The sequence below is a fragment of the Podarcis tiliguerta genome, assembly GCF_965153285.1.
Source record: "Podarcis tiliguerta genome assembly, chromosome: 13".
Taxonomy (NCBI): Eukaryota; Metazoa; Chordata; class Lepidosauria; order Squamata; family Lacertidae; genus Podarcis; species Podarcis tiliguerta.
The window spans coordinates 48,248,309-48,270,435 of NC_139546.1; the positions used below are offsets into that span (position 1 = coordinate 48,248,309).

Sequence of the window (22,127 nt, forward strand, 5' to 3'; positions counted from 1 at the left end):
GAGGCCCAAGCAGATACATGGCCCGTGATTTACGGTGACCAAGAGCCAGTGTGGTGTAGCAGTTCGAGTTTTGGACCAGGACCTGGGAGAGAGCCGGGATCGAATCCCCATTCAGCCATGAAGCTCAGGACCACAATACCTCTTTCCATATGAACCTACCCGGGATCTGAGATCATCTTCTGAGGCCCTCCTTCATGTGTCTCCTCCTTGAGAGGTCTGGAGGGTAGCATCACAAGAACAGGGCCTTTTCTACGGTGGCTCCCTGTCTGTAGAATGCTCTCCCCAGGGAAATTCGCCTGGCGCCTTCATTATACACTATTAGGTGCCAGGCACAAACATTCCTTTTTGACCAGGCCTTTGGTTGACCTGATGGACATCAACCTATATCCTTTTAAAATGTGGCTCTTTTTGAGGGGGTGTTACTGGGTTATCGTGGGTGGCGCTGTGGTCTAAACCACAGAGCCCAGGACTTGCCGATCAGAAGGTCAGCGGTTCGAATCCCCGCGACGGGGTGAGCTCCCGTTGCTCGGTCCCTGCTCCTGCCAGCAGTCAAAGTGCAAGTAGATAAATAGGTACCACTCCAGCGGGAAGGTAAACGGCGTTTCCGTGCGCTGCTCTGGTTCGCCAGAAGCGGCTTAGTCATGCTGGCCACATGACCCGGAAGCTGTACGCCGGCTCCCTCGGCCAGTAAAGCGAGATGAGCGCCGCAACCCCAGAGTCGGCCACGACTGGACCTAATGGTCGGGGGTCCCTTTACCTTTACCTTACTGGGTTATTGTTCTTATTTTGAATTTATATATTGTGATCTTTTCTGTGAACCGCCATGAGACCTCCAGGTATAAGGGCGGCATATACAGTGGTACCCTGCAAGACGAATGCCTCGCAAGACGGAAAACCCGCTAGACGAAAGGGTTTTCCGTTTTTCGATGCGCTTCGCAGGACAAATTTCCCTATGGGCTTGCTTCGCAAGACGAAAATGTCTTGTGAGTCTTGAGATTTTTTTTCGCTCCCCACCCCCTTTTTCTAAGCCGCTAAACCGCTAATAGCCTTTTAGCAGCTAATCCGCTAATCCCTTAAGCCTTTAATAGCCTTTAATAGCCTTTAATAGCCTTTAATAGCCACTAAAAGCCGCTAAACTGCTAATCCGCTAAGCCGCTAATAGGGTTGCTTCGCAAGACGAAAAAACTGCTAGATGAAGAGACTCGCAGAACGAATTAATTTCGTCTTGCGAGGCACCACTGTAAATTCTAATAATAATAATAATAATAATAATAATAATGAAGTTCCCTTGGTGACCTTGGGCCAACCTCTTAGCCTGGCCTACCTCGTAGGCCTGTCGTGAGGGTGAAAAGGAGGAGAAATCTGCCCACCACCCTGAGATCCTTGGAAGAAGGTGGTATACAAATTTGAAAAAACAACAAATAAATAAGGTGCCGTACTTCCGCTGGCCGGCACTTGGACCTCCCTCTTCTCCTGCTTGAAGTTGCTGCCCGTTACGCCGGTGTAATACATGACGGCCACGAAGAGGTTGAGGGAGACGCTGCGAGGCATGGAGCTGCGGTTCTTCAGGATGACCCTGAGGGAGATGTCTTGGCCCGTGTAGGCCTCCTGGGTGTCCACCGTCACGGAGATGTCGTCACCCCACTCCTTGTTGGTGTAGATGTGGGCCTTGGTGCCATGCTTGGCGGCCGTTTCGACCGCTTTGCGCTCTGCTTCGGAGCCTGAGAGAGAGAAAGAGGGAGAAGGATGGAGAGAGATGCTCAGGTGCTGCTGCAGTCAAGGGGCAGGTGAAGGTCCAGAGCGAAGACGGGTTCATTCCAAACTGCCTGGAATTTACCCCCCCTAATTTTAATTTCATTTTCCATTTTCAAATACAGTGGTACCTCGGGTTACAGACGCTTCAGGTTACAGGCTCCGCTAACCCAGAAATAGTACCTCGGGTTAAGAACTTTGCTTCAGGATGAGAACAGAAATCGTGCTCCGGCAGCTTCAGGTTAAGAACAGTTGGTGCTTCAGGTTAAGAACAGTTTCAGGTTAAGAACGGACCTCCGGAACGAATTAAGTACTTAACCCGAGGTACCACTGTATTCATTCAAGCAACCTTAAAATACCAACGGCTTCCATTTTTCTCTTTCCACGGTTCGTTTTGCAAAACACAAATCCCTGCATATTTTATAGCAAAAACGTTCCTTTCTAACCAGGCTTTTGGTTGATCCGATTTACATCCTTTGCCCTTTTAAAATGTCGTGTTTTTTGGGGGGGGGCGCTATTGGGTTCTTGTTTTTATTTTTATTAGGTATTTTGTGGTTTTATATCTTGGTTTTATTCCCATCAGATGTCAAGGAAATAAAGAACTATCTGACTTTTAGAAGACATCTGAAGGCAGCCCTGTTCAGGGAAGTTTTTAATGTTTGATGTTTTATCGTGTTTTTAATATTATGTTGGCAGCTGTCCAGAGTGGCTGGGGAAACCCCAGGCAGATTGGCAGAGTATAAATAAATTATTTATTATTATTATTATTATTATTATTATTATTATTATTATTATTATTACAGTGGTACCTCGGGTTACATACGCTTGAGGTTACAGGCTCCGCTAACCCAGAAAGAGTACCTTGGGTTAAGAACTTTGCTTCAGGATGAGAACAGAAATCGCACGGCGGCAGCGGGAGGCCTCATTAGCTAAAGTGGTGCTTCAGGTTAAGAACAGTTTTAGGTTAAGAACAGACCTCTGGAATGAATTAAGTACTTAACCTGAGGTACCACTGTATTCTTATTCTTATTCTTAATTATTTGTGTGTGTCCTGCCTCAGGAATCCCAGCTGTCTGCCCCCTTGTCCACACAGCACATTACCTTCAGGATGTTTGTAAATGTCGGTGACATCGTGGCGCTGATTGGAGCCCACTGCCTTGGTACTGATTAAGTGACCGATTGCCTTCTCCTCCACATAGACGATCTTGAAGCTGCCGTCAGACTGGCGCTGCCAGTACACCTTGTCACTGTTCACCTGCAAAGAGAGAGAGAGATAAATTAGGTCAAAGAAACCCGTCAGCAGGCCCTCCACCATAAAAACCAACAACTGTGTTTGCCCATGGTTCTGTTTGGGGGTAGAGGGGCATCTCTGCCCCTTGTCATTTCACATAATTGTAGAGTTGGAAGGGACCACGAGGGTCATCTAGTCCAACCCCCCGCAATGGAGGAATCTGTCGCCGAACATGGGGCTCGAACCCCTGACCCTGAGGGTCACAGCCTCATGCTCTACCAACTGAGCTAAACTTGCCCCAAAACCGAACCTTGCTTAATGAACCAGGCAGAGGGCCTTCTCGGTAGTGGCGCCCGCCCTGTGGAACGCCCTCCCATCAGATGTCAAAGAAATAAACAACTATCTGACTTTTAGAAGACACCTGAAGGCAGCCCTGTTTAGGGAAGTCTTCAATGTTTGATGTTTTATCATGTTTATAATATTCTGTTGGGAGCTGCCCAGCGTGGCTGGGGAGGCCCAGCCAGATGAGTGAGGTATAAATAATAAAATTATTATTATTATTATTATTATTATTATTATTATTATTACTTCTCCTCTTTAGCTACATGATCCCTAGAGAAGGTTTACCCAGAAGTCAAGTCACAACAAGTTCAAGAGGCCGGCAGTCCACAGCAAAGTGTCGCCGGCTCAAAATAGCTACGGTAAACTTTGAAGAGATAGATATAAGGTATTCATCCCCATTTCTGTGGCAAAGACCTTGTGTATCTATGTCTATCTACCCATCGAGATAGACAGATGGACATTTCAATTTCACTGGATGCTGTAGCAGAAAACCAGTTTAGTGATGGCAAGGATTATTATGATTGTGCTGCAGATTATGTCTTCGGGTGCTGTTGAAACCTTTCGTCACCTTCAACCTGTGACTGTGTTAGCTGGGGCTGATGGGAGCTGGAGTCCAGCAAAATCTGGAGGGCAGAAGTTGGGGGAGGTTGCTCTAACCTTTTGTTTATCCACAGCTGTAACTGAAATTATTCCACCCTGTTGCAAATCAGGTGAGATTCAGCTGAAAGCGTATCCTGGCTTTTCCAGTCTCGCTATAAGTTGCATTTTCAGCTGAATTTGGTGGAACCACTTGACGCATCCGTTGTGCGGAGCTATTGCTGTTGGTTTTGTTGGATTTCCTCCTTGCAAACAGTTGAAAGTCTGCAGTTTTTGAGAACAAACCTGATTTGCAATGGGGGGTGGAATAATTTTGATTGCAACTGTATGTTGGAGCGTCTCCACCCCCATCATTCTACCCGGACACTGAGGTCCAGCGCCGAGGGCCTTCTGGTGGTTCCCTCACTGCGAGAAGCAAAGCTACAAGGAACCAGGCCCTGCGGAACACCCTCCCACAAGATGTCAAAGAGATAAACAACTACCTGACATTTAGAAAAGACATCTGAAGGCAGCCCTGTTTAGGGAAGTTTTTAATGTGTGACATTTTAATGTATTTTAAATCTTTGTTGGAAGCCGCCCAGAGTGGCTGGGGAAACCCAGCCAGATGGCCAGGGTACAAATAAATTATTATTATTATTATTATTATTATTATTATTAGTGATGGAATTGACGTCTGCATTCCTGGGGAGCTCTCCCTGGTGCTGAAGGTTCCAAGTCTGAATCAGAGTTGCGGTGACATGACCAGGGGATCGCTCAGTAGCATTCGCACATGCAAAATCATTCAGAAACAAGTACCTCAGCAAAGCAGAAGGAGGCATCGTATTTCATGTAGACCAGCCCGTTCTTGATGGCCTCTACGGAGCAGGGACCGCAGCAGAAAATGCCTGTTGAGGAAAGCAGGGGAGAGATGAGATGGAGCTCCGTGTCAGACTCCCCGTCCCCTTTCCGGAACAGACAACGGCTTCCAGTGTTAATCTGCGGAACTCCTTGCAGCACGATTTGAACTGGCGTCCATACCGTGGCAGGTGTTGCTTAAGAATGAAACCACGTAGCAAATTCTTCCTCAGTACTCAAACTCAGGAGTTTCCCTCAGTGATTCAAGCACCTTTTATGGGGCCAGACAGAGTCTGATTGGCTCACAAAGTCACCTGAACCCTGCTGGTCGGATGGATGCAGTACCCATCTCCAGCCATCTGCAGTGCTAGTGTGCCAGTGCAATAAGGAGACCGGTCCAGCAACTCCCAAGCTGTTAGGCCCACTCAGTGGCGTAGCGTGGGTTTGTCAGCACCCGGGGCAAGGCAAGTAATTTTCGCCCCCTAACCTGGGGCAAGGCAAGTAATTTGCGCCCCCCCCGCACTGTCCCTCCCCCAGATAGTCCCTCGCTCTCTCTCCGCACCGCACCGCACACCTTGCACCCTCCCCTCCATAGTGGGCGGCGACCCGGCGGCTCGGATCGGATTTGCACAGCCAGCACTGCAGTGAGAGAGAGTGAGTGAGCCAGGTAGGGGCAGAGAGCTGTGAGTGCGAGCGCGCCCCCCCCAGATGTTGCGCCCGGTGCGGCCGGCCCCCCCTGCACCCCCCATGCTACGCCACTGGGCCCACTCCACCTAGTTTGCGACCCCAAAAGTTGTAAGCTGGCCAGGTGTCCTCCAGGTGTTTTGGAGTACAACTCCAGCATGCATGATGGGAGTTGGAGTCCCAAACAGCTGGAGGGCATCTGAGTCTTTATGCGCAGGAACTTCTCCTTGACTCACCGCTGCTGGATTCCTGGGGCGTCGCATCTACAACCTGCCACCCATCAAACCCTGAAGGCAAATCGGGACGTTTCATCCAGCAGTCGTTCCAGACATGGAAATTCCTGCGTCCGGACAGGGGAGAAAAAAAGAATTAAAATGGGGTACTTGGAAGTGGAAAGAAGCAGAAGTCCCAGCAAAGGAAGAATGGAGACAAAAACTTACGGAATATGCAGAAATGGCGAAACTTATCAGAAGAATAAGTAATCAAGATAAGAAACTTTTTTTCCAATAAAAGAATGGAAATGGTTTATTGAATGTTGATAGATAAATTGCAAACAGATAAAAAACATGGGCAGGGTTATTGTTATAACCTGCAGTTATTACATAAGAGTATATATTTAAAGTTGATAATTAAATGAGCAAATTAAATGAATTTGGATAGGCAGAAGAGATTGTAAAATAAGTTTAAAGAACCACAGAAAGTGGGAAAATGTTTGATTGTAAAACTAATGAAATGCGTAAACTTGAAAAGTGTACCGTACTTTTCCATGTATAAGACACACCCATGTATAAGACGCCCCTAATTTAGGGGACTCAAATTTAAGAAAATGGGGGGAGATGGCTCAGAGTTGTTGAGCTTTTCGGGGTGAGGATTGCCAAGAGTTGTTGAGCTTTTTATGGGGTGGGGGGATTGCACAGGGCTGTTGAGCTTTTTTTTAGGGGGGATTGCTGAAAATCGCCAATCAACACCAGCCCCTGACGCAGCAGCCAATAACACGCCCAATAGCCGCTGACAGCCGCGGCAGTAACCAATCAAATGCCCGCTGTATGCACTCTCCATGTCTAAGACGAACACCACTTTTTAAAGAAAAAAACCTAGTCTTATACACAGAAAGCTATGCTAAATAAAAAGTTTCTCTTTAATAAAGCGGGGTACTTGGGTGGCGGCCGTCCTGGGTTCGCCCTTCCTCCTGAACATAGGAACCCGAGACGGAGGCGGAAGGGTCGCTGTGCTTACCAAACAGAGTCGGCATTGAGGTTCTCCAGCGGCTTCATGTTCTCATCAAAGTATATGTCCATGGTGAGGCTGACGTCCGTATCGTGCGCCGAGTTGTAGTTGGTGACGGTCCGGGTTGGAATGCCCAGGCACCGGAGGACTGGGGGGACAAGGAGGAGGAGGAGGAATGGGAAGAGATAATAAATAATAATAATAATAATAATAATAATAATAACAACTTTTATTTATTTCCCGCCCTCCCCAGCCGAAGTCGGGCTCAGGGCGGCTAACGTCAGATACATAACATTGATATAAAATCAAACAATAATCAAATTACCTCCTAAAAACATGTAAAAATCAAATTTAAAGTCTAATTAGATGGCTTTCCACAGGGTTAGGGTTGGGAACAGTAAGTGCTCTACTGAATTGAAATTTCAGCCTTCGCGACATAGGAAAACGGCCAGGTAAGCAGCCATTTTCGTGGAGGGTCAAGATGTTAAGTGATATGCCTGAAATTTCACATATAGCTATATAATCCCTAGTGTAGTAAGATAAGACCTTTGGAGCAGGCATTTTTTAAAAAAAGTTTTTTATGAACCGCCCCCCGCCCCCCCCTTCCTATGCCTCTTGGAGATGACAATGGAGAGTTAAAAACATGGAGGGAGGGTGAAGGAACGACGACAACAGATTTCCCATCCTTATAAACAACTAAGGATGTGATGTTGGGCGGCCCCTTTGAGGACCAGGGCGCTGGACCACATGGACCCGATCCTGCAAGGCCCTGCTTCTGTCCATGCCCTTCCTCTCCCATCCCCAGAGCCCACTCTCGTCCCGTCTCCTCGCAGACGGCAGCTACCTGTGGTCACGACTCCGGCAAACACCCAGCACTGGCCGTAGAGAACCGGGTAGCCCGTCTTGTGGTACTTCAGCAAGATATCCCGGCTGCCCACCCAGGCCGAGGGGTTGGTGCCGCGCGAGTAATCGCCTGTCCAGTTTCCGACCAGCACACCGTTGTCGTCCAGAGAGTTCACCTGAGAGAGAGAGAGGTGGTGGAGTAAGATTGGAAGAATTTTAAAGACTATTTACAGAAATATTATAAAATCAATGAATGTTAGAATGACATCGGATGGAGGTTAAAAGGTTACAGAAACACTACAAGATTAATGAATGTTAAAATAACATCAGATTGAATGTATAAGGTTATTGGAGTAAAACTTTAAAGATTAGAAGACCCAACATCTTAAGTTCTAAGTATTGAATAAGCTATATTAAGACATTCAAATCAAGAAAGGAGGTTAAACATGACAGAGGGAAGGGATTTGTTGTTAAATTGTATGAATTGGAATACAGGGAAGGGAGACTCGGGGAAGTCAGAGAAACAAGTTAATGCAAGATCAATATGAAGATAAGATTGTTTTTATTTCTGTTGTCTGTAGTATGTTATGTTTGTGTAATTCTGTATGTTTTTGGTGTATTGTTCGTTGTTTTTGTTTTGCTTTGTTGTTTTGTATGTAAAAATGAATAAAATATTTATTAAAAAAAAAAAGGATGAAGGTTAAAAGGTTATTAGTAATAATGTGGTGAAGGAGTATGGAAAATTCGAAGGTCAAAAGATGAAGAATTAAAGGTTTAATATATTAAGATAAAGATTAAGATAAGATAGAGGGAAGGGATTTGCTGATTAAATATTTGAATTGGAATACAGTGAGGGGAGCTGTGGGGAAGTCTGGGAAACAAGCAAATGTAAGAAATACTATGAAAATGGAATTGTTTTTATTTTGTTTTTGTTTTTATCTTTGTATTTTTGTATTTTTCTTTCTTTTTTCTATGTAAAAGTCTTAATAAAAAATATTATGAAAAAAGAGAGAGAGAGAGGTGGGGAGAATCAGTACGGTTAGCGAGTGCCGTGTCAGCCCCGGAGGGACACAAGGTTTCGTTGCTTCGCCTTTAGTAGAATCAAAGAATTGTCGGGTCGGAAGGGACCCGGGGGTCCTCTAGTCTAACCCTCTGCAATGCGGGATTCTCAGCTCACAGTTCCCCGTACAGGTTCCAGCTTAGCTTTGCGAGTACGCTACTTTTATGGCAGCACCTCTAACGGTTCATTTCTACAATGAGAAAGGTGTGCTAAGATTAAGAAGTTCCACGGCGCTTAATCCACTTGGCGGTGCCGTAGAAATATGGATCCGAAGTGTTTAGGCAATAGGAATACTATTACTGTACTAGATATACTCAGTCCAGTATATCTGAAGGAGCGTCTCCACCCCCATCGTTCAGCCCAGACACTGAGGTCCAGCTCCGAGGGCCTTCTGGCGGTTCCCTCCCTGCGAGAAGTGAGGTTACAGGGAACCAGGCAGAGGGCCTTCTCGGTGGTGGCGCCCGCCCTGTGGAACTCTCTCCCACCAGATGTCAAAGAGAACATCTGAAGGCAGCCCTGTTTAGGGAAGCTTTTAATGTTTGATGCATTACTGTATTTTAATATTTTGCTGGAAGCCGCCCAGAGTGGCTGTGGAAGCTCAGCCAGATGAGCGGGGTATAAATAACAACAACAACAACAATTTATTACTTATACCCCGCCCATCTGGCTGGGTATCCCCAGGCACTCTGGGAGTCTCCCAACAAAATATTAAAAACACGATAAAACATCAAACATTAAAAACTTCCCTCTCCAGGGCTGCCTTCAGATGTCTTCCTTTCCCCCCTTTTATAATTGTACAGTGATACCTCAGTTTACGAACTTAATCCGTTCCAGAAGTCCGTTCTTAAACTGAAACCATTCTTAAACTGAGGCACGTTTTCCCTAATGAGGCCTCCCGCTGTCGGTGCCCTTCCACCGTTCAGCTTCCGTTCTTAGACTGAGATAAAGTTTGCAAACCGGGACACCACTTCCGGTTTTGCGGAGTCCGTAAACGGAATAGTTCATAAACTGGGTACCACTGTAGAATCAAACATTAAAAACTTCCCTGAACTGAAACTTTCCCTAAAAGTCCGATAGTTGCTTATTTCCTTGACATCTGACAGGAGGGCGTACCACAGGGCGGGTGCCACCACTGAGAAGGCCCTCTGCCTGGTTCCCTGTAACCTCACTTCTCACAATGAGGGAATTGCCAGAAGACACTCGGAGGTGGACCTCAATGTCTCGGCTGAACGATGGGGGTGGAGACGCTCCTTCAGGTATACTGGCCAAAGGCAGGACGCATTTTAGGGAACCCAAAAAGGAGATCTACCAGGGAGCCTGCGGTGGCATAGTGGTTAGACTTGGACCTGAGAGACCAGGGTTCGAATCCCCACCCAACCGTGAAGCTCGCAGGGTGACCTTGTTCCTGCCTCTCAGGCTAACCTCCCTCGCAGGGTTGTTGAAGGGATAAAATGACGTGGTGCGAAGAACTACCCTCTAGCTCAGGGGTCAGCAAACTTTTTCAGCAGGCGGCCGGTCCACTGTCCCTCAGACCTTGTAGGGGGACAGACTATATTTTTTGGGGGGAAATGAACAAATTCCTATGCCCCACAAATAACCCAGAGATGCATTTTAAATAAAAGGACACATTCTACTCATGTAAAAACATGCTGATTCCCAAACCGTCCGCAGGCCGGATTGAGAAGCCGATTGGGCCGGATCCGGCCCCCGGGCCTTAGTTTGCCTACCCATGCTCTAGCTCCATGGAGATGAAGGTATGATATGAATGCAATAAACAAAGTGACTTTCTCCATGCAGAAAGGCAGGTGCTATAAGCTTTCTGAAGAGAGGGGTGCAAATTGAAGACAGAAAGTAAGAAGACGATTTTTTAAAAAAGGAAACGCGCAAGCAAGTTTTGTTGGGTGGGCAAGAAGCCGAAACCGTCCCGAGGGCTCACCATGGCAGAGACGACCCGCGAAACCATGATGGGGTCTCCACGACTCGCGTGCGGCATCCCACGACGGTCCAGGACGTAGAGGCAGGCATCTAAGATACCCTGGTCAAACTGCGGGGGGAGAGGAGAAGGGGGCACAATCAAAGATCTCTCACACGCACACACCAAACTGCGCTGGGTACCTAAAGGCACCGTCAAAAGCTCCTGCAGAAGCAAAACTGCAAAGCACCACGATGCAAGCAACAGCGCCTCCTGCTGGCAGATAACCAGAATAACCACACAAGGCGCTTCAGTGCTGCTCTGTTATTTTCGAAAGACGTCAGAGGAACCTTTGATTCTCCTCCAGAAGGCCTATAATAGGCCATCGTCCTGATTTGCTTGCCCAGAGCTAACATGAGGGTTAGATTTTATCTGGCCTTTATTGAGCGTTTGTTCTGATTTGTTCTGATTTGCTTAAAGGTAAAGGTAAAGGGACCCCTGACCGTTAGGTCCAGTCGTGACCGACTCTGGGGTTGTGGCGCTCATCTCGCTTTATTGGCCGAGGGAGCCGGCGTACAGCTTCCGGGTCATGTGGCCAGCATGACTAAGCCGTTTCTGGCAAACCAGAGCAGTGTACGGAAACGCCGTTTACCTTCCTGCTGGAGCGGTACCTTTTTATCTACTTGCACTTTGACGTGCTTTCGAACTGCTAGGTGGGCAGGAGCAGGGACCGAGCAACGGGAGCTCACTCCGTCGCAGGGATTCGAACCGCCAACCTTCTGATCGGCAAGTCCTAGGCTCTGTGGTTTAACCCACACAGGGAGGTTATATGAGCATTTATCCTTCACACCTCCCAATTTGCTTGTGGAGTATTTATCCATATTTCCTTTCATTTCATGCTTCTCAGGGTGTATCCCCAACACATTCATAACTGAAAAATGTCAGTTTTTTCATACTTTTAAATTTAATTTAATTTTTATAAAAAAACATAGTTGGCACTGCTAAACACTCCGAATGGGTGTCTGACAGTCTGGGGTGTAATGTGCAAATGATTTTAAAGAGGAAGAAAATTCATAGAATCATAGAGTTGCAAGGGACCCCCAACGGTCATCTAGTCCAACCCCCTGCAAGGCAGGAATCTCAACTAAATTATCCCTGACAGATGGCCATCCAACCTCTGCTTAAAAACCTCCAAGGAAGGAAAACCCACAACTTTAGTTGGAATCTCGTTTTTGGTAACTTGAACCCATTGGCACGGGTCCTACAAAACAAGCTTGCTCCATCTTCTGTGTAACAGTCCTTGAGGTATTTGAAGATGGCTATCGTATCTCCTCCCAGTCTCATCCCTTCTCCGAGCTAAACACACCCAAGTCCCTCATCCATTCCCCATAAGCCTTGGTTCCCAGACCCTCGATCATCTTGGTCGCCCTCCTCTGCAAATGTCCCACCTTGTCAACATTCCTTTTAAACCGTGGCGCTCAGAACTGGACACAAGACTGACCAAGTCACAACACAGCAATATTATCACTTCCCTTGACCTGGGCGCTATGCTTCTGTTGATGCAGCCTAGAATAGCATTAGCCTTTTTTGCTGCTGCATCACACTGTTGGCTCACGATCAGTTTGTGGTCCACCAAGACCCCTAGATCCTTTTCACATGGCCAAGCCAGGTGTCCCCCATCTTCTGTTTGACGGTTCTTCCTGCCTAAGTTCAGAACCTGAGATTTGTCCCCAGTGAAATCCATTGTTTTGGTTTTGGCTTAGTTCTCCACTCTGTTAAAGTCACCTTGAATGGCGATTTGAGAGTTTTAAAGGAAGTTTAGGAGAAGTCGTGGAAGCCAGAAGCAGGTTCGATGAACCTGTGGCCCCTCTCACCTTGTACAGGGGTGCTGGTAGTGGCGGGCAGCCTCATCTCTGAGGGCTGATGTAAACAATACCGAGCACCCTGAGACCTTAGACCACTTTGCATCCTAAAGGATAAAGGTAAAAGTAAAGGGACCCCTGACCATTAGGTCCAGTCGTGACCAACTCTGGGGTTGCGGCGCTCATCTCGCTTTATTGGCCGAGGGAGCCAGCGTACAGCTTCCGGGTCATGTGGCCAGCATGACTAAGCCGCTTCTGGCGAACCAGAGCAGCGCATGGAAACGCTGTTTACCTTCCCACCAGAGCGGTACCTATTTATCTACTTGCACTTTGACGTGCTTTTGAACTGCTAGGTTGGCAGGAGCAGGGACCGAGCAACGGGAGCTCACCCCGTCGCGGGGATTCGAACCGCCGACCTTCTGATCGGCAAGTCCTAGGCTCTGTGGTTTAACCCACAGCGCCACCGCATCCTACCTGGGCGTAATTCCACGTGCGTTCCCCAATCTGGGTTTCAGTCCCATAGTAGATCCTCCCCGACTCGTTCAGCACATACTCGTCCAGCCAACCGGTCTGGTCCAGGTAAACAGGATCCTCTGAATGGGGAAAAATGGAAGAGGGGAAGTTTAGGGCAAATTCAGGAGCTTCAAAATTATAGGCCTTTTAAAGGAGGAGAGAGACCACCGAACGTGTGCGCAAAAATCACCAACGGGAGGAGAATATTTTGACTCCCTATCATCTTAATTGTGTTTTCTTGTTGATTTTTTTATTATCTTTTCTATCTGATTTTTCAAATACAAATTTATAACAAAACCAAATACATTTCCATAGAGATTTCTCTGAATCTCACGACTCCCCCCCCCCCAGTCCCCTCTCCAGGGGTGGTAATGTCAACGTTTTCAATTGTGTATCATAATCTATATTTTATATCCAGTGCTTTTTTTATTTAAAAAAATGTTGAGGGGGTACTCTCATTTTGACTCAAGAAAATCACCATTTTATAGTTCAAATCGGGGAAAATAAATACAGTAAATGGAAAAAAGAACAAAAGTTCACAAAATGTTTAGGGGTATACATTTCCCTGCTTCCCCCCAGAAAAAAACACTGTTTATATCTATCCATATTGCCCATCGTATTTATTACATTACAAGTGTGATTAAAATCCTGCTAATGTTTTCATCTGCTTAGCGATCCCCTAAATAAATTATGAATCTTTCCCATTCTTTCTTAAAGTTTTTGTCCTTTTGGTTCCTGAGCTTTCCGATCAGCTTTGCCGTTTCAGCGTAATCCATCAGTTTAGTTTTCCATTTTTCTCTGGTAGCGACTCTTTCTTCTTTCCATCTCTGGGCTAGTAGCATCCAAGCGGGTCTTGTTGATGTTTTTAAAGTTATATTGTTTTTATGCTTTTATATGACATATGTCACTCTTTTTTTGGGGTGTATGTGTGTTTTGCAATCATTTTTTCAGCGGGAAGGAAAATGGGTGCTCTACGTATGCTCAGAGGCACCCTTTGCTTGGGGTTTTCCAAACCAAGCTCTGCCTCTGAGTGCAATGGAGTTCTGCTTCTCATGAGCTCAATTTAAGTTCCTCGACTCTTCCCTTTTGAGCTGACCGCCCCCTGAAGAGCGCCGGACATTCTGGAACATGTCCCAGAGGCATGCGCAGAGTGCCTTTTGTTATTTTTCATCTCTTATCCTGACACTCCCTGAATGTTCTGCTCAGCTGGCCTTTGTAAAACTCTACAATGCGGAGCCAAGAGATTTATTTTCTTTGGTGCTTAATTCAACATATTCCATTGGAGATAAAAGGTTTCCTTTCTCCACCCCTCCCACCCGCAGATCATTCCCATTTTTCGTGCTGGGTGTGTGCGTGGGACAGAGATAAGACCGTTTCCCCATGGTTCTTGGTATCAGGACAAGCTTTTGCTGGCCAGAGCCTTCCAGCAGCGAGGAGGCTAGGAAAAACGAGACCCTCCCGTAAAATTGGGGAAAGACTCTGACCTGAAATGTGGGATGTGATCCATGGGAGTCAATCAAGTACAACATTCCTTGAAATGATAGAGAAGACATGCAAGGGGATGTTTGGTCCAGCCAGTCGAAACTACCTGTTCCTCTTGGCTGGAGCATCCTTCCCTTTGCATGTGATGGAAGGTGGGCGTGACCTCACCTGTCCAGGTAACCAAAGGATGAGTCACGCAGCAACTTTTCCCTTTTTTGACTTTCTTCTTCGTTTGACCAGCTTTTAGCTAGAACTGCTCTGCTAGCTCTCAGCTAGCAGAAACGCTGGGATTATTCCTCCATATGGGGAGACCCACATGTACATATTTGTAACTAAGTCTGCCTTCAGGAATCCAACTGTGAACTGATGTGAGTAAACTTCTTTTATTGACTTTGAATATGTTTATCTGCGCAGATAAAGACACTGGTATTCGGAATGAGTTTACACAGACTATATTAGCTCATATGTGTGTTGGGACAGTAAGGCAATAATATACACATCTGTATATTAATATATTGGGACGCGGGTGGCGCTGTGGGTTAAAGCACTGAGCCTCTTGGGCTTGCTGATCAGAAGGTCGGTGGTTCGAATCCCCGCGACGGGTTGCTCGGTCCCTGCTCCTGCCAACCTAGCAGTTCGAAAGCACGTCAAAGTGCAAGTAGATAAATAGGTACCGTTCCGGCGGGAAGGTAAACGGCGTTTCTGTGCGCCGCTTTGGTTCGCCAGAAGCGGCTTAGTCATGCTGACCACATGACTAAGGACCTAATGGTCAGGGGTCCCTTTACCTTTACCTTATATTAATATATGGTAATGTAACAGTATTTTTTTCTCCCCCCCTCCCTAATCTCTCTCACTCTTTTCTTTCTTTCTTTTCCTCACTCTACCTATTCATAAATGAAATTCTTCTAATCAATTGATGCCACTGACCCCAATGGCTATTTTCTGCCTCCCCTGTCAGAGACAGCACACACTTCCAATTACTGGCTATTAGAAACCGCTGCAGCTTCGTTGAATCAGAGTTGGAAGAGACCCCAAGAGGTCATCTAGCTCAACCCCCTGTGATGCGGGAATCTTTGGCTCAACATGCATCTCGAACCCACAACCCTAACATTAGGAGCCTCGTTCTCTACTGACACATGCACATAAAGAGGGAGAGAGAAATAAGAAAGCCGTCCAACTTACGTTTGCACCAGGGATTGAAGAGGATGTAAATATCGTAGCGGGGGTCAAAGGGCATCTGGTACTCGCCCGCCTTGGTCCGCGTCTTGACCCCAAACTGGTACTTTCCAATCACGGCGTTGGGCGAGGTGTTGACCCGCAGGGATATGGTGTTTGTGCCTGTGTCGGTCACCTCTGCTGACCAGAGCCCTCCGTCCATGGCCTTGCCCACTGGAACCAGAATGTACGTCCCCTTTGAGGTCTGTGGTGATGGACCTGCGGGGGGAGAGAAAGAAAGAGAGATTAGCGGGGGGAAACAAAGGCAAGACCGTTTGGCCGAGCGATCCACCTCCTGCTTCCTGTGTCCGCCAACTACAGCGGTACCTTGGTTCTCAAACTTAATCCGTTCCAAAACCAAAGCGTTCCAAAACCAAGGTGCGCTTTCCCATAGAAAATAAAGCAAAACGGATTAATCCGTTCCAGACTTTTAAAACAACGCCTGAAACAGCAATTTCACATGAATTTCACTATGTAATGAGACCGTTGATCCATAAAATGAAAGCAATAAACAATGTGCTGCAGTCACACAACCAATACACCAGTAGCTGAACTGGGTTGCACACAGTCACAAGAGCAAAACAAAAAAGCCACAAAAAGGCAAAATACATAGCAAAAAACAGACAGACCTCAGCCTAACACCCAAAACGGAAGCGTGGCACTCAAATCGGAAGTGTTACACTCAAAACGGAGCACCTTCGGCTTCCGAAAAAAGATGCGTGAGGGGTACCTTTTATCATATGTGGTGGACGTGTGAGGTAAGAAAAGCTTTCTGGGAAAGGATATATAATGAAATTTTAAAAATGTTTAAAATAACCTTTGTTTAAAAACCAGAAGCTTTCTTATTAGGAATTATAGGTAGCAACATACCAAAAGATCAGAAAAGACTTTTTATTTATGGGACAACAGCCGCTCGGATGTTAGTAGCCTAGAGATGGAAAGACAAAAGAGGAATGGCAAACTAAGCTGATAGACTATGCCAAAATGGCAAATCTGACTGGAAAACTCAGGAACCAAAAGAACAAAAACTTTAAAAAAGAATGGGGAAAATTTGTAAGTTATTTAGGTGACGACTGCAAGCAGATGGAAACATTAGCAGGATTCTAATCTCACTTGTAATATAACAAAGACCGTGGATAATATGGATTGATATCAAATATAGATTATGGAATAATTTGCAGTTGTAAATGTTGATAATAAGACCCACGGAAGGGGTGGGGAATCTGGAGATTAAGAGAAATCTCTATATATGGATATGCATTTGGATTGTTATAATTTTGTATTTGTAAACTCAAATAAAAATGATTCCAAAATATGTGTAAAGAGGGCACCGGATGCCCTGGGTGGGAGGGAGTTCCACCGCTCAGGGGCCACCACAGAGAAGGCCCTGCCACCCGCCATTCCCAGAATCTCTGAGGGTGAAGGAACAGCCAGGATTGAACAAGCACGTTCTTCCCTGAGACCTCCGGGTATAGGGCGGTATATAAATTCAATTAATAATAATAATAATAAAATTTACTGGTTGTTTTTTTTAATTGTAGCTCTTCAGCAGCTACCCCCTGCCCCCTAAAGGGCTCCAGGAAGACGAGCTTACACTTCTTGCCCCTCAGGTTTGCAATGTAAAAGATACGACACTAAAGGAAAAGGGAGGGAGGAGGGAGGAGGAAAGAAGCAAACTCGGGCACTGGTTCTATTTCAAGGGAGGGCAGAAACCTCAGAGCAGTGCTGCCCCGCCCCACTAGCAAGCCGGGACGTCCCGCCGCAAACTGTCCAGATCATTGCCTTTCATCCCTGGCAGCTGCCCTCCTCCGCTGAGCTGCCTTCTCAGGTTTCAAACCCAGGACCCGCTTGCTTTACCTACAGGAATGTGCCTCGCCCTGGGTTTGGCAGACGCCCCACTGAGCCTGGCAGGGCTGCCGCCCCACAGAGAGGGAGGGGCAAACGCCAGCCTCTTGCTTCTCTCATCTCAAATTCAGCTTGCGAGTTCTGAGTCCTCAGTGTGAATTTCTCCCAATATATGTCCAGTGTGCCCAAGACACCGTTTTTGCAAAGCCATCTCCCCCTTTTGTGCAATGCCCTTTCGTAAGCACCGCTGGGCTGCCGGTCTCCTTGCCAGATTCTATGGCCAGCTATAAAATAATTTCTTGCCACACGCTGCCTTTGCTAATACTTATTGCCAAAGTGCAACTTATTGCAAGCGCCGTCTCGTCGGTAAGCAACCCAGGCAATTTATTTTATTACTTTTAAGGCAGGATTTCTAAGCCACAGCAGTTGATCTTTGAATAACTTGCTTTGGGCAGAAATCCACCAGGTGCAGCCTGTTTCGAACCTTCCACTGACAATTCCACCCAATTCTTAAGAGCGCAAGAGCTCTGCCCAGGAGGGAAAGGTGGCAACCGCACACCTATCTGCTCTGTTTATGCTCAGAAGTACCCTGAACCTGAAGGGCATGAGAAACATACATCTCTCCGCACACAGCCAGAACTGTCTTTTTTGTTTGTCTGGGTCACAGACCATTTCTCCACAAAAAAACACAGGCCTGGCTGCTTCTCTCGCTCAATTTCCTTTGTTTGTTGATATTAGGATTTCAGGAACTGCTGGTTTTATCAAGGAAGGCCTGGAAGCAGCCAAGGAGGTGGCTGTTTTCACCTCAGGTAGCCTGCGAAGCGTAAGCAAAATGTGCTCCACTTCCACAGCCTTGGTGGGCCTGTGTGGGAACAGATAACCAAAAAGGAACACAGCTGCGGTATAAACAGAGGACATTGCCAAATGACCCTCCCAAAGGCCAGCAAGGCTGCTCCTCTGCCTTTCACAAATATTCGGCCACCAGAAAAATAGGATCAGAGTTGCTCGCAAGAGACACAGGAGTAAGGCGTGCCGAGAAAGTTGGCCACTCTCGTGAGGGTCGCCCCCCAGGGTCCTGAGGGCCACATTTCTTTCTGAGCAAGACCTTCCGGGGGCCACAAACTGGTGGTGGGAAGGGCCAGAGGCGAAAATGGGCAGAGCGACGAACGAAAAGCTTGGGACTGAGAGCCAATGGGCTATGCGGAAATGTCAAAGTCGGTAGCATTATTAAGAGATCAAAAGGAACTTTGAACAGAAGAATGGGGGGCTTTTTGGAAAAGCACTGCAAACAAATAAAACTGCGGGCAGGATTCAAGATAGAAGCAGCAGGAGAAAAATGATAGAAGTATTTGCACCAGAGGGGTTTTCGTAATTGAGTTTGATATATAATACAGTCACGAGTGCCCGGAGGTTTAGTGATTAGAGCACGCATGTCCAAAGTCCGTTTCGGAGGCCTAATCCAGCCCTCCGGTCAGTTTAATCCGGCCCCGGTGGTAGTTTATTTCCTGGGGTAAAATCCTAAAAAACCCTCAACAACTTAATCCTAAAGAAATCTCAACAACTGCAATCTTAAAAAAAAGGTTAACAACTTTGGACGGCCCTCACGGCCCTTCACTTCATCAAATCTGGCCCTCTTTGAAAAAAGTTTGGACACCACTGGGTTAGAGTGTCAGACCACGGCCTGGAGGACCTGAGTTCGAATCCCCACTCGGCCACGAAGCCCACTAGGTGTTACCTTGGGCAGGCCAGTCCCTGCCCGTCTCTCCACCTAGCCTACCCATAGCTGTCAACATTTTCCATTTTTTAAGGGAAATTCCCTTATTCCAAATAGGATTCCTCGCAAGAAAAGGGAAAAGATGACAGCTATGAGCCCACCTCTCCGGGTTGTTGTGTGGGGAGGGAGAGAAGCAGACGTCACACTTTGAGCTTCCCGGAGGAAAACACGGGATTATTATCCGAAAATAATATTTGGTTGGTGGGCTCAGTGGCGTAGCGTGGGTTGTCAGCACCCGGGGCAAGGCAAGTAATTTGCGCCCCCTAACCCGTGGATTTGCGCCCCCTAACCCTAACCCCCAGATGTTGCACCCGGTGCGGCTGGCCCCCCCTGCACCCCCCACGCTACGCCACTGGGTGGGCTCTGGCAGTGAGGAGAAGAGCGCCCCGCACAGCACCTGTTGAACTGTGGCGCGTATGCCGACAAAGCTTGCTTCGACTCTTGCAAAAGAACATCAGAGAGATAAGCGCGCTCACTCCCTGCTCCGAGTAGACCCACACCCAGCAGCTGGGCCGAGGTGGCTCCTCGCATCCTTTGGAGGGCAATCGGGAACAGGCTGTGTCCCAAACCTCCTCATGTTCTCTCCCAGCCTCCAGCAAGCAGGTTCGGGCAGGAAAAAGCCAAACCTGTTCTTAAGTGGGGCGCGGCATCTCCATATCGACTCCTTTCTCCTCCATCCCACACCTAGAGAGCTTGCAGCTGGTGAGAGGTCCCATCGCTGTGTCACCCGCGTCTCCCCTTCTCCTCCCTGGCTGTGGGTGCGCCGCGACTCTCCTTCCCACCCTGTGGCGCAAGCCTCGTGCCTTTAAGCAGCCGTGCGGTGGGCAGAAATCCAACAGGTGGTGTTTCTTGGACTGTTAGAAGAAGCTGCACCTGGTGGATTTCCGCCTGCGGCTAAACAGTAGGTGGAAACACATTCGTTTTAAAGGTTTCCAGGGGGCAGCCGGCAGGGAACAACAGAGGAGGACAGGGGTGCACAAAATGGTGCCCCCGTTCTGGAGGAGAGCCTTCCGCAAACTGGTGCCGGCTGGCATTGCACAACATCCAGAGGGCAGAGTTGTGATGAAGGCCTATGAAACCCGACCGATAGGGCATTCCAGGACAGGAGAGGACTCAAAGTATAATTAACATCTTTCTTTTAATGTGCTCGCCAGAAGACTTGGCAAGAGGATCTTTCCAAGAAGATCTTTCTCATCTACGAGATTACATCCAATAGGTGTATCCCTAAGGGGTCTCCCCCCCTGGAGGAGTTCTCGGGCCCTAGCCCCCATCTGGGCGTCGGACGGAAGCAATTCCTCTTGGATCCCTTTAGCAGAATAGCCTTAACCAGGGAGGGTGAGGCAGGCGCTCTGATTATCGCCTGCTTGGACTACTGCAATGAGCTCTACGTGGGGCTGCCTTTGAAGGGGACCCGGAAATTACAACTAATCCAGAATGTGGCTGCTAGACTGGTGACTGGGAGTGGCTGCCGAGACCATATACCACCAGTCCTGAAAGACCTACATTGGCTCCCAGTACAGTGGTACCTCAGGTTAAGTACTTAATTCGTTCCGGAGGTCCGTTCTTAACCTGAAACTGTTCTTAACCTGAAGCACCACTTTAGCTAGTGGGGCCTCCCGCTGCCACCGTGTGATTTCTGTTCTCATCCTGAAGTAAAGTTATTAAGCCGAGGTAATATTTCTGGGTTAGCGGAGTCTGTAACCTGCAGCGTATATAACAGGTACCACTGTACATTTCCGTGCACAATTCAAAGTGTTGCTGCTGACCTTGAAAGCCCTAAACAGCCTCAAAGGCCCAGTATACCATCTTTCAGCCTGAGGTCCAGAACCGAGGGTCTTCTGGCGGTTCCCTCCCTGCGAGAAGTGAGGTTACAGGGAACCAGGCAGAGGGCCTTCTCAGTGGTGGCACCCGCCCTCTGGAATGCCCTCCCATTAGATGTCTAGGAAATAAGCAACTACCTGAGTTTTAGAAGACATCTGAAGGCAGCCCTGTTTAGGGAAGTTTTTAACAATGGATGTTTTATCGTGTTTTTAATCTTTTTAAGATTGAGGGCACAAGGAGAAGGGGACGACGGAGGACGAGATGGTTGGACAGTGTTCTCGAAGTTACCAACATGAGTTTGACCAAAGTGAGGGAGGCAGTGGAAGACAGGAGGGCCTGGCGTGCTCTGGTCCAGGGGGTCACGAAGAGTCGGACACGACTAAACGACTAAACAACAACAATCTTTTGTTGGAAGCCACACAGAGTGTCTGGGGAAGCCCAGCCAGATGGATGGGATGTAAATAATAAATTATCATTACAGTGGTACCTCGGGTTACAGACGCTTCAGGTTTCAGACTCCGCTCACCCAGAAATAGTACCTCGGGTTAAGAACTTTGCTTCAGGATGAGAACAGAAATCGCGTGGCGGCAGCGGGAGACACCATTAGCTAAAGTGGTACCTCAGGTTAAGCACAGTTTCAGGTTAAGAAGGGACCTCTGGAACGAATTAAGTTCTTAACCAGAGGCACCACCGTATCATTATCATTATCATCATTATCTAACCTCCCCTCCAACCATGATGAAAGATGGCTGCTATCATTAATCCTGCTGTGGAGACTCCATGGAGAGTTGCAGTCTACCTGCTTGGGCCCAGAGCAGGAGAGAGCCAGTGCCTTCACACACCCCCTTGCTCCTAGCAGGCCTTCCTGGAGCGATGTGGCGGACACACTACGAAAGGCACGACGACGGATGGACCTTTCAGTCCAGCAGGCCACATCCTCTTGATGCACGAATCCTGCCAGGGATCGGGGTGGGGCAACCCGTTTGCCAGCAACACCGCCAAGGAGATCTGAGCTGGCGAACGCCCGGCAGGTTTCTGATACCATCAGTGGCTGCTGTGGTCCCATTTTAGGCCTCCTGAATGAGAAGCTCCAACAGCTTGGAAGCTCCCTTTAATTCCAGATGTGCAAAACA

The 22,127-nt window shown here is 47.6% G+C and overlaps 1 protein-coding gene across 1 annotated transcript in view; it reads right to left on the reverse strand.

Moving 5' to 3' along the window:
- Window positions 1–22,127, reverse strand: part of TGM1 (transglutaminase 1) — a 56,952-nt gene that overhangs the window by 7,498 nt on the left and 27,327 nt on the right. The window contains exons 4-12 of the mRNA XM_083410201.1: window positions 15,522–15,773; window positions 12,819–12,937; window positions 10,507–10,614; window positions 7,512–7,686; window positions 6,677–6,815; window positions 5,677–5,780; window positions 4,718–4,806; window positions 2,854–3,007; window positions 1,440–1,721 (exon numbers count right to left, since the gene is read on the reverse strand). Of these exons, the coding sequence (XP_083266327.1) occupies window positions 1,440–1,721; window positions 2,854–3,007; window positions 4,718–4,806; window positions 5,677–5,780; window positions 6,677–6,815; window positions 7,512–7,686; window positions 10,507–10,614; window positions 12,819–12,937; window positions 15,522–15,773 (1,422 nt within the window). The remainder of the gene's footprint in view (window positions 1–1,439; window positions 1,722–2,853; window positions 3,008–4,717; window positions 4,807–5,676; window positions 5,781–6,676; window positions 6,816–7,511; window positions 7,687–10,506; window positions 10,615–12,818; window positions 12,938–15,521; window positions 15,774–22,127) is intronic.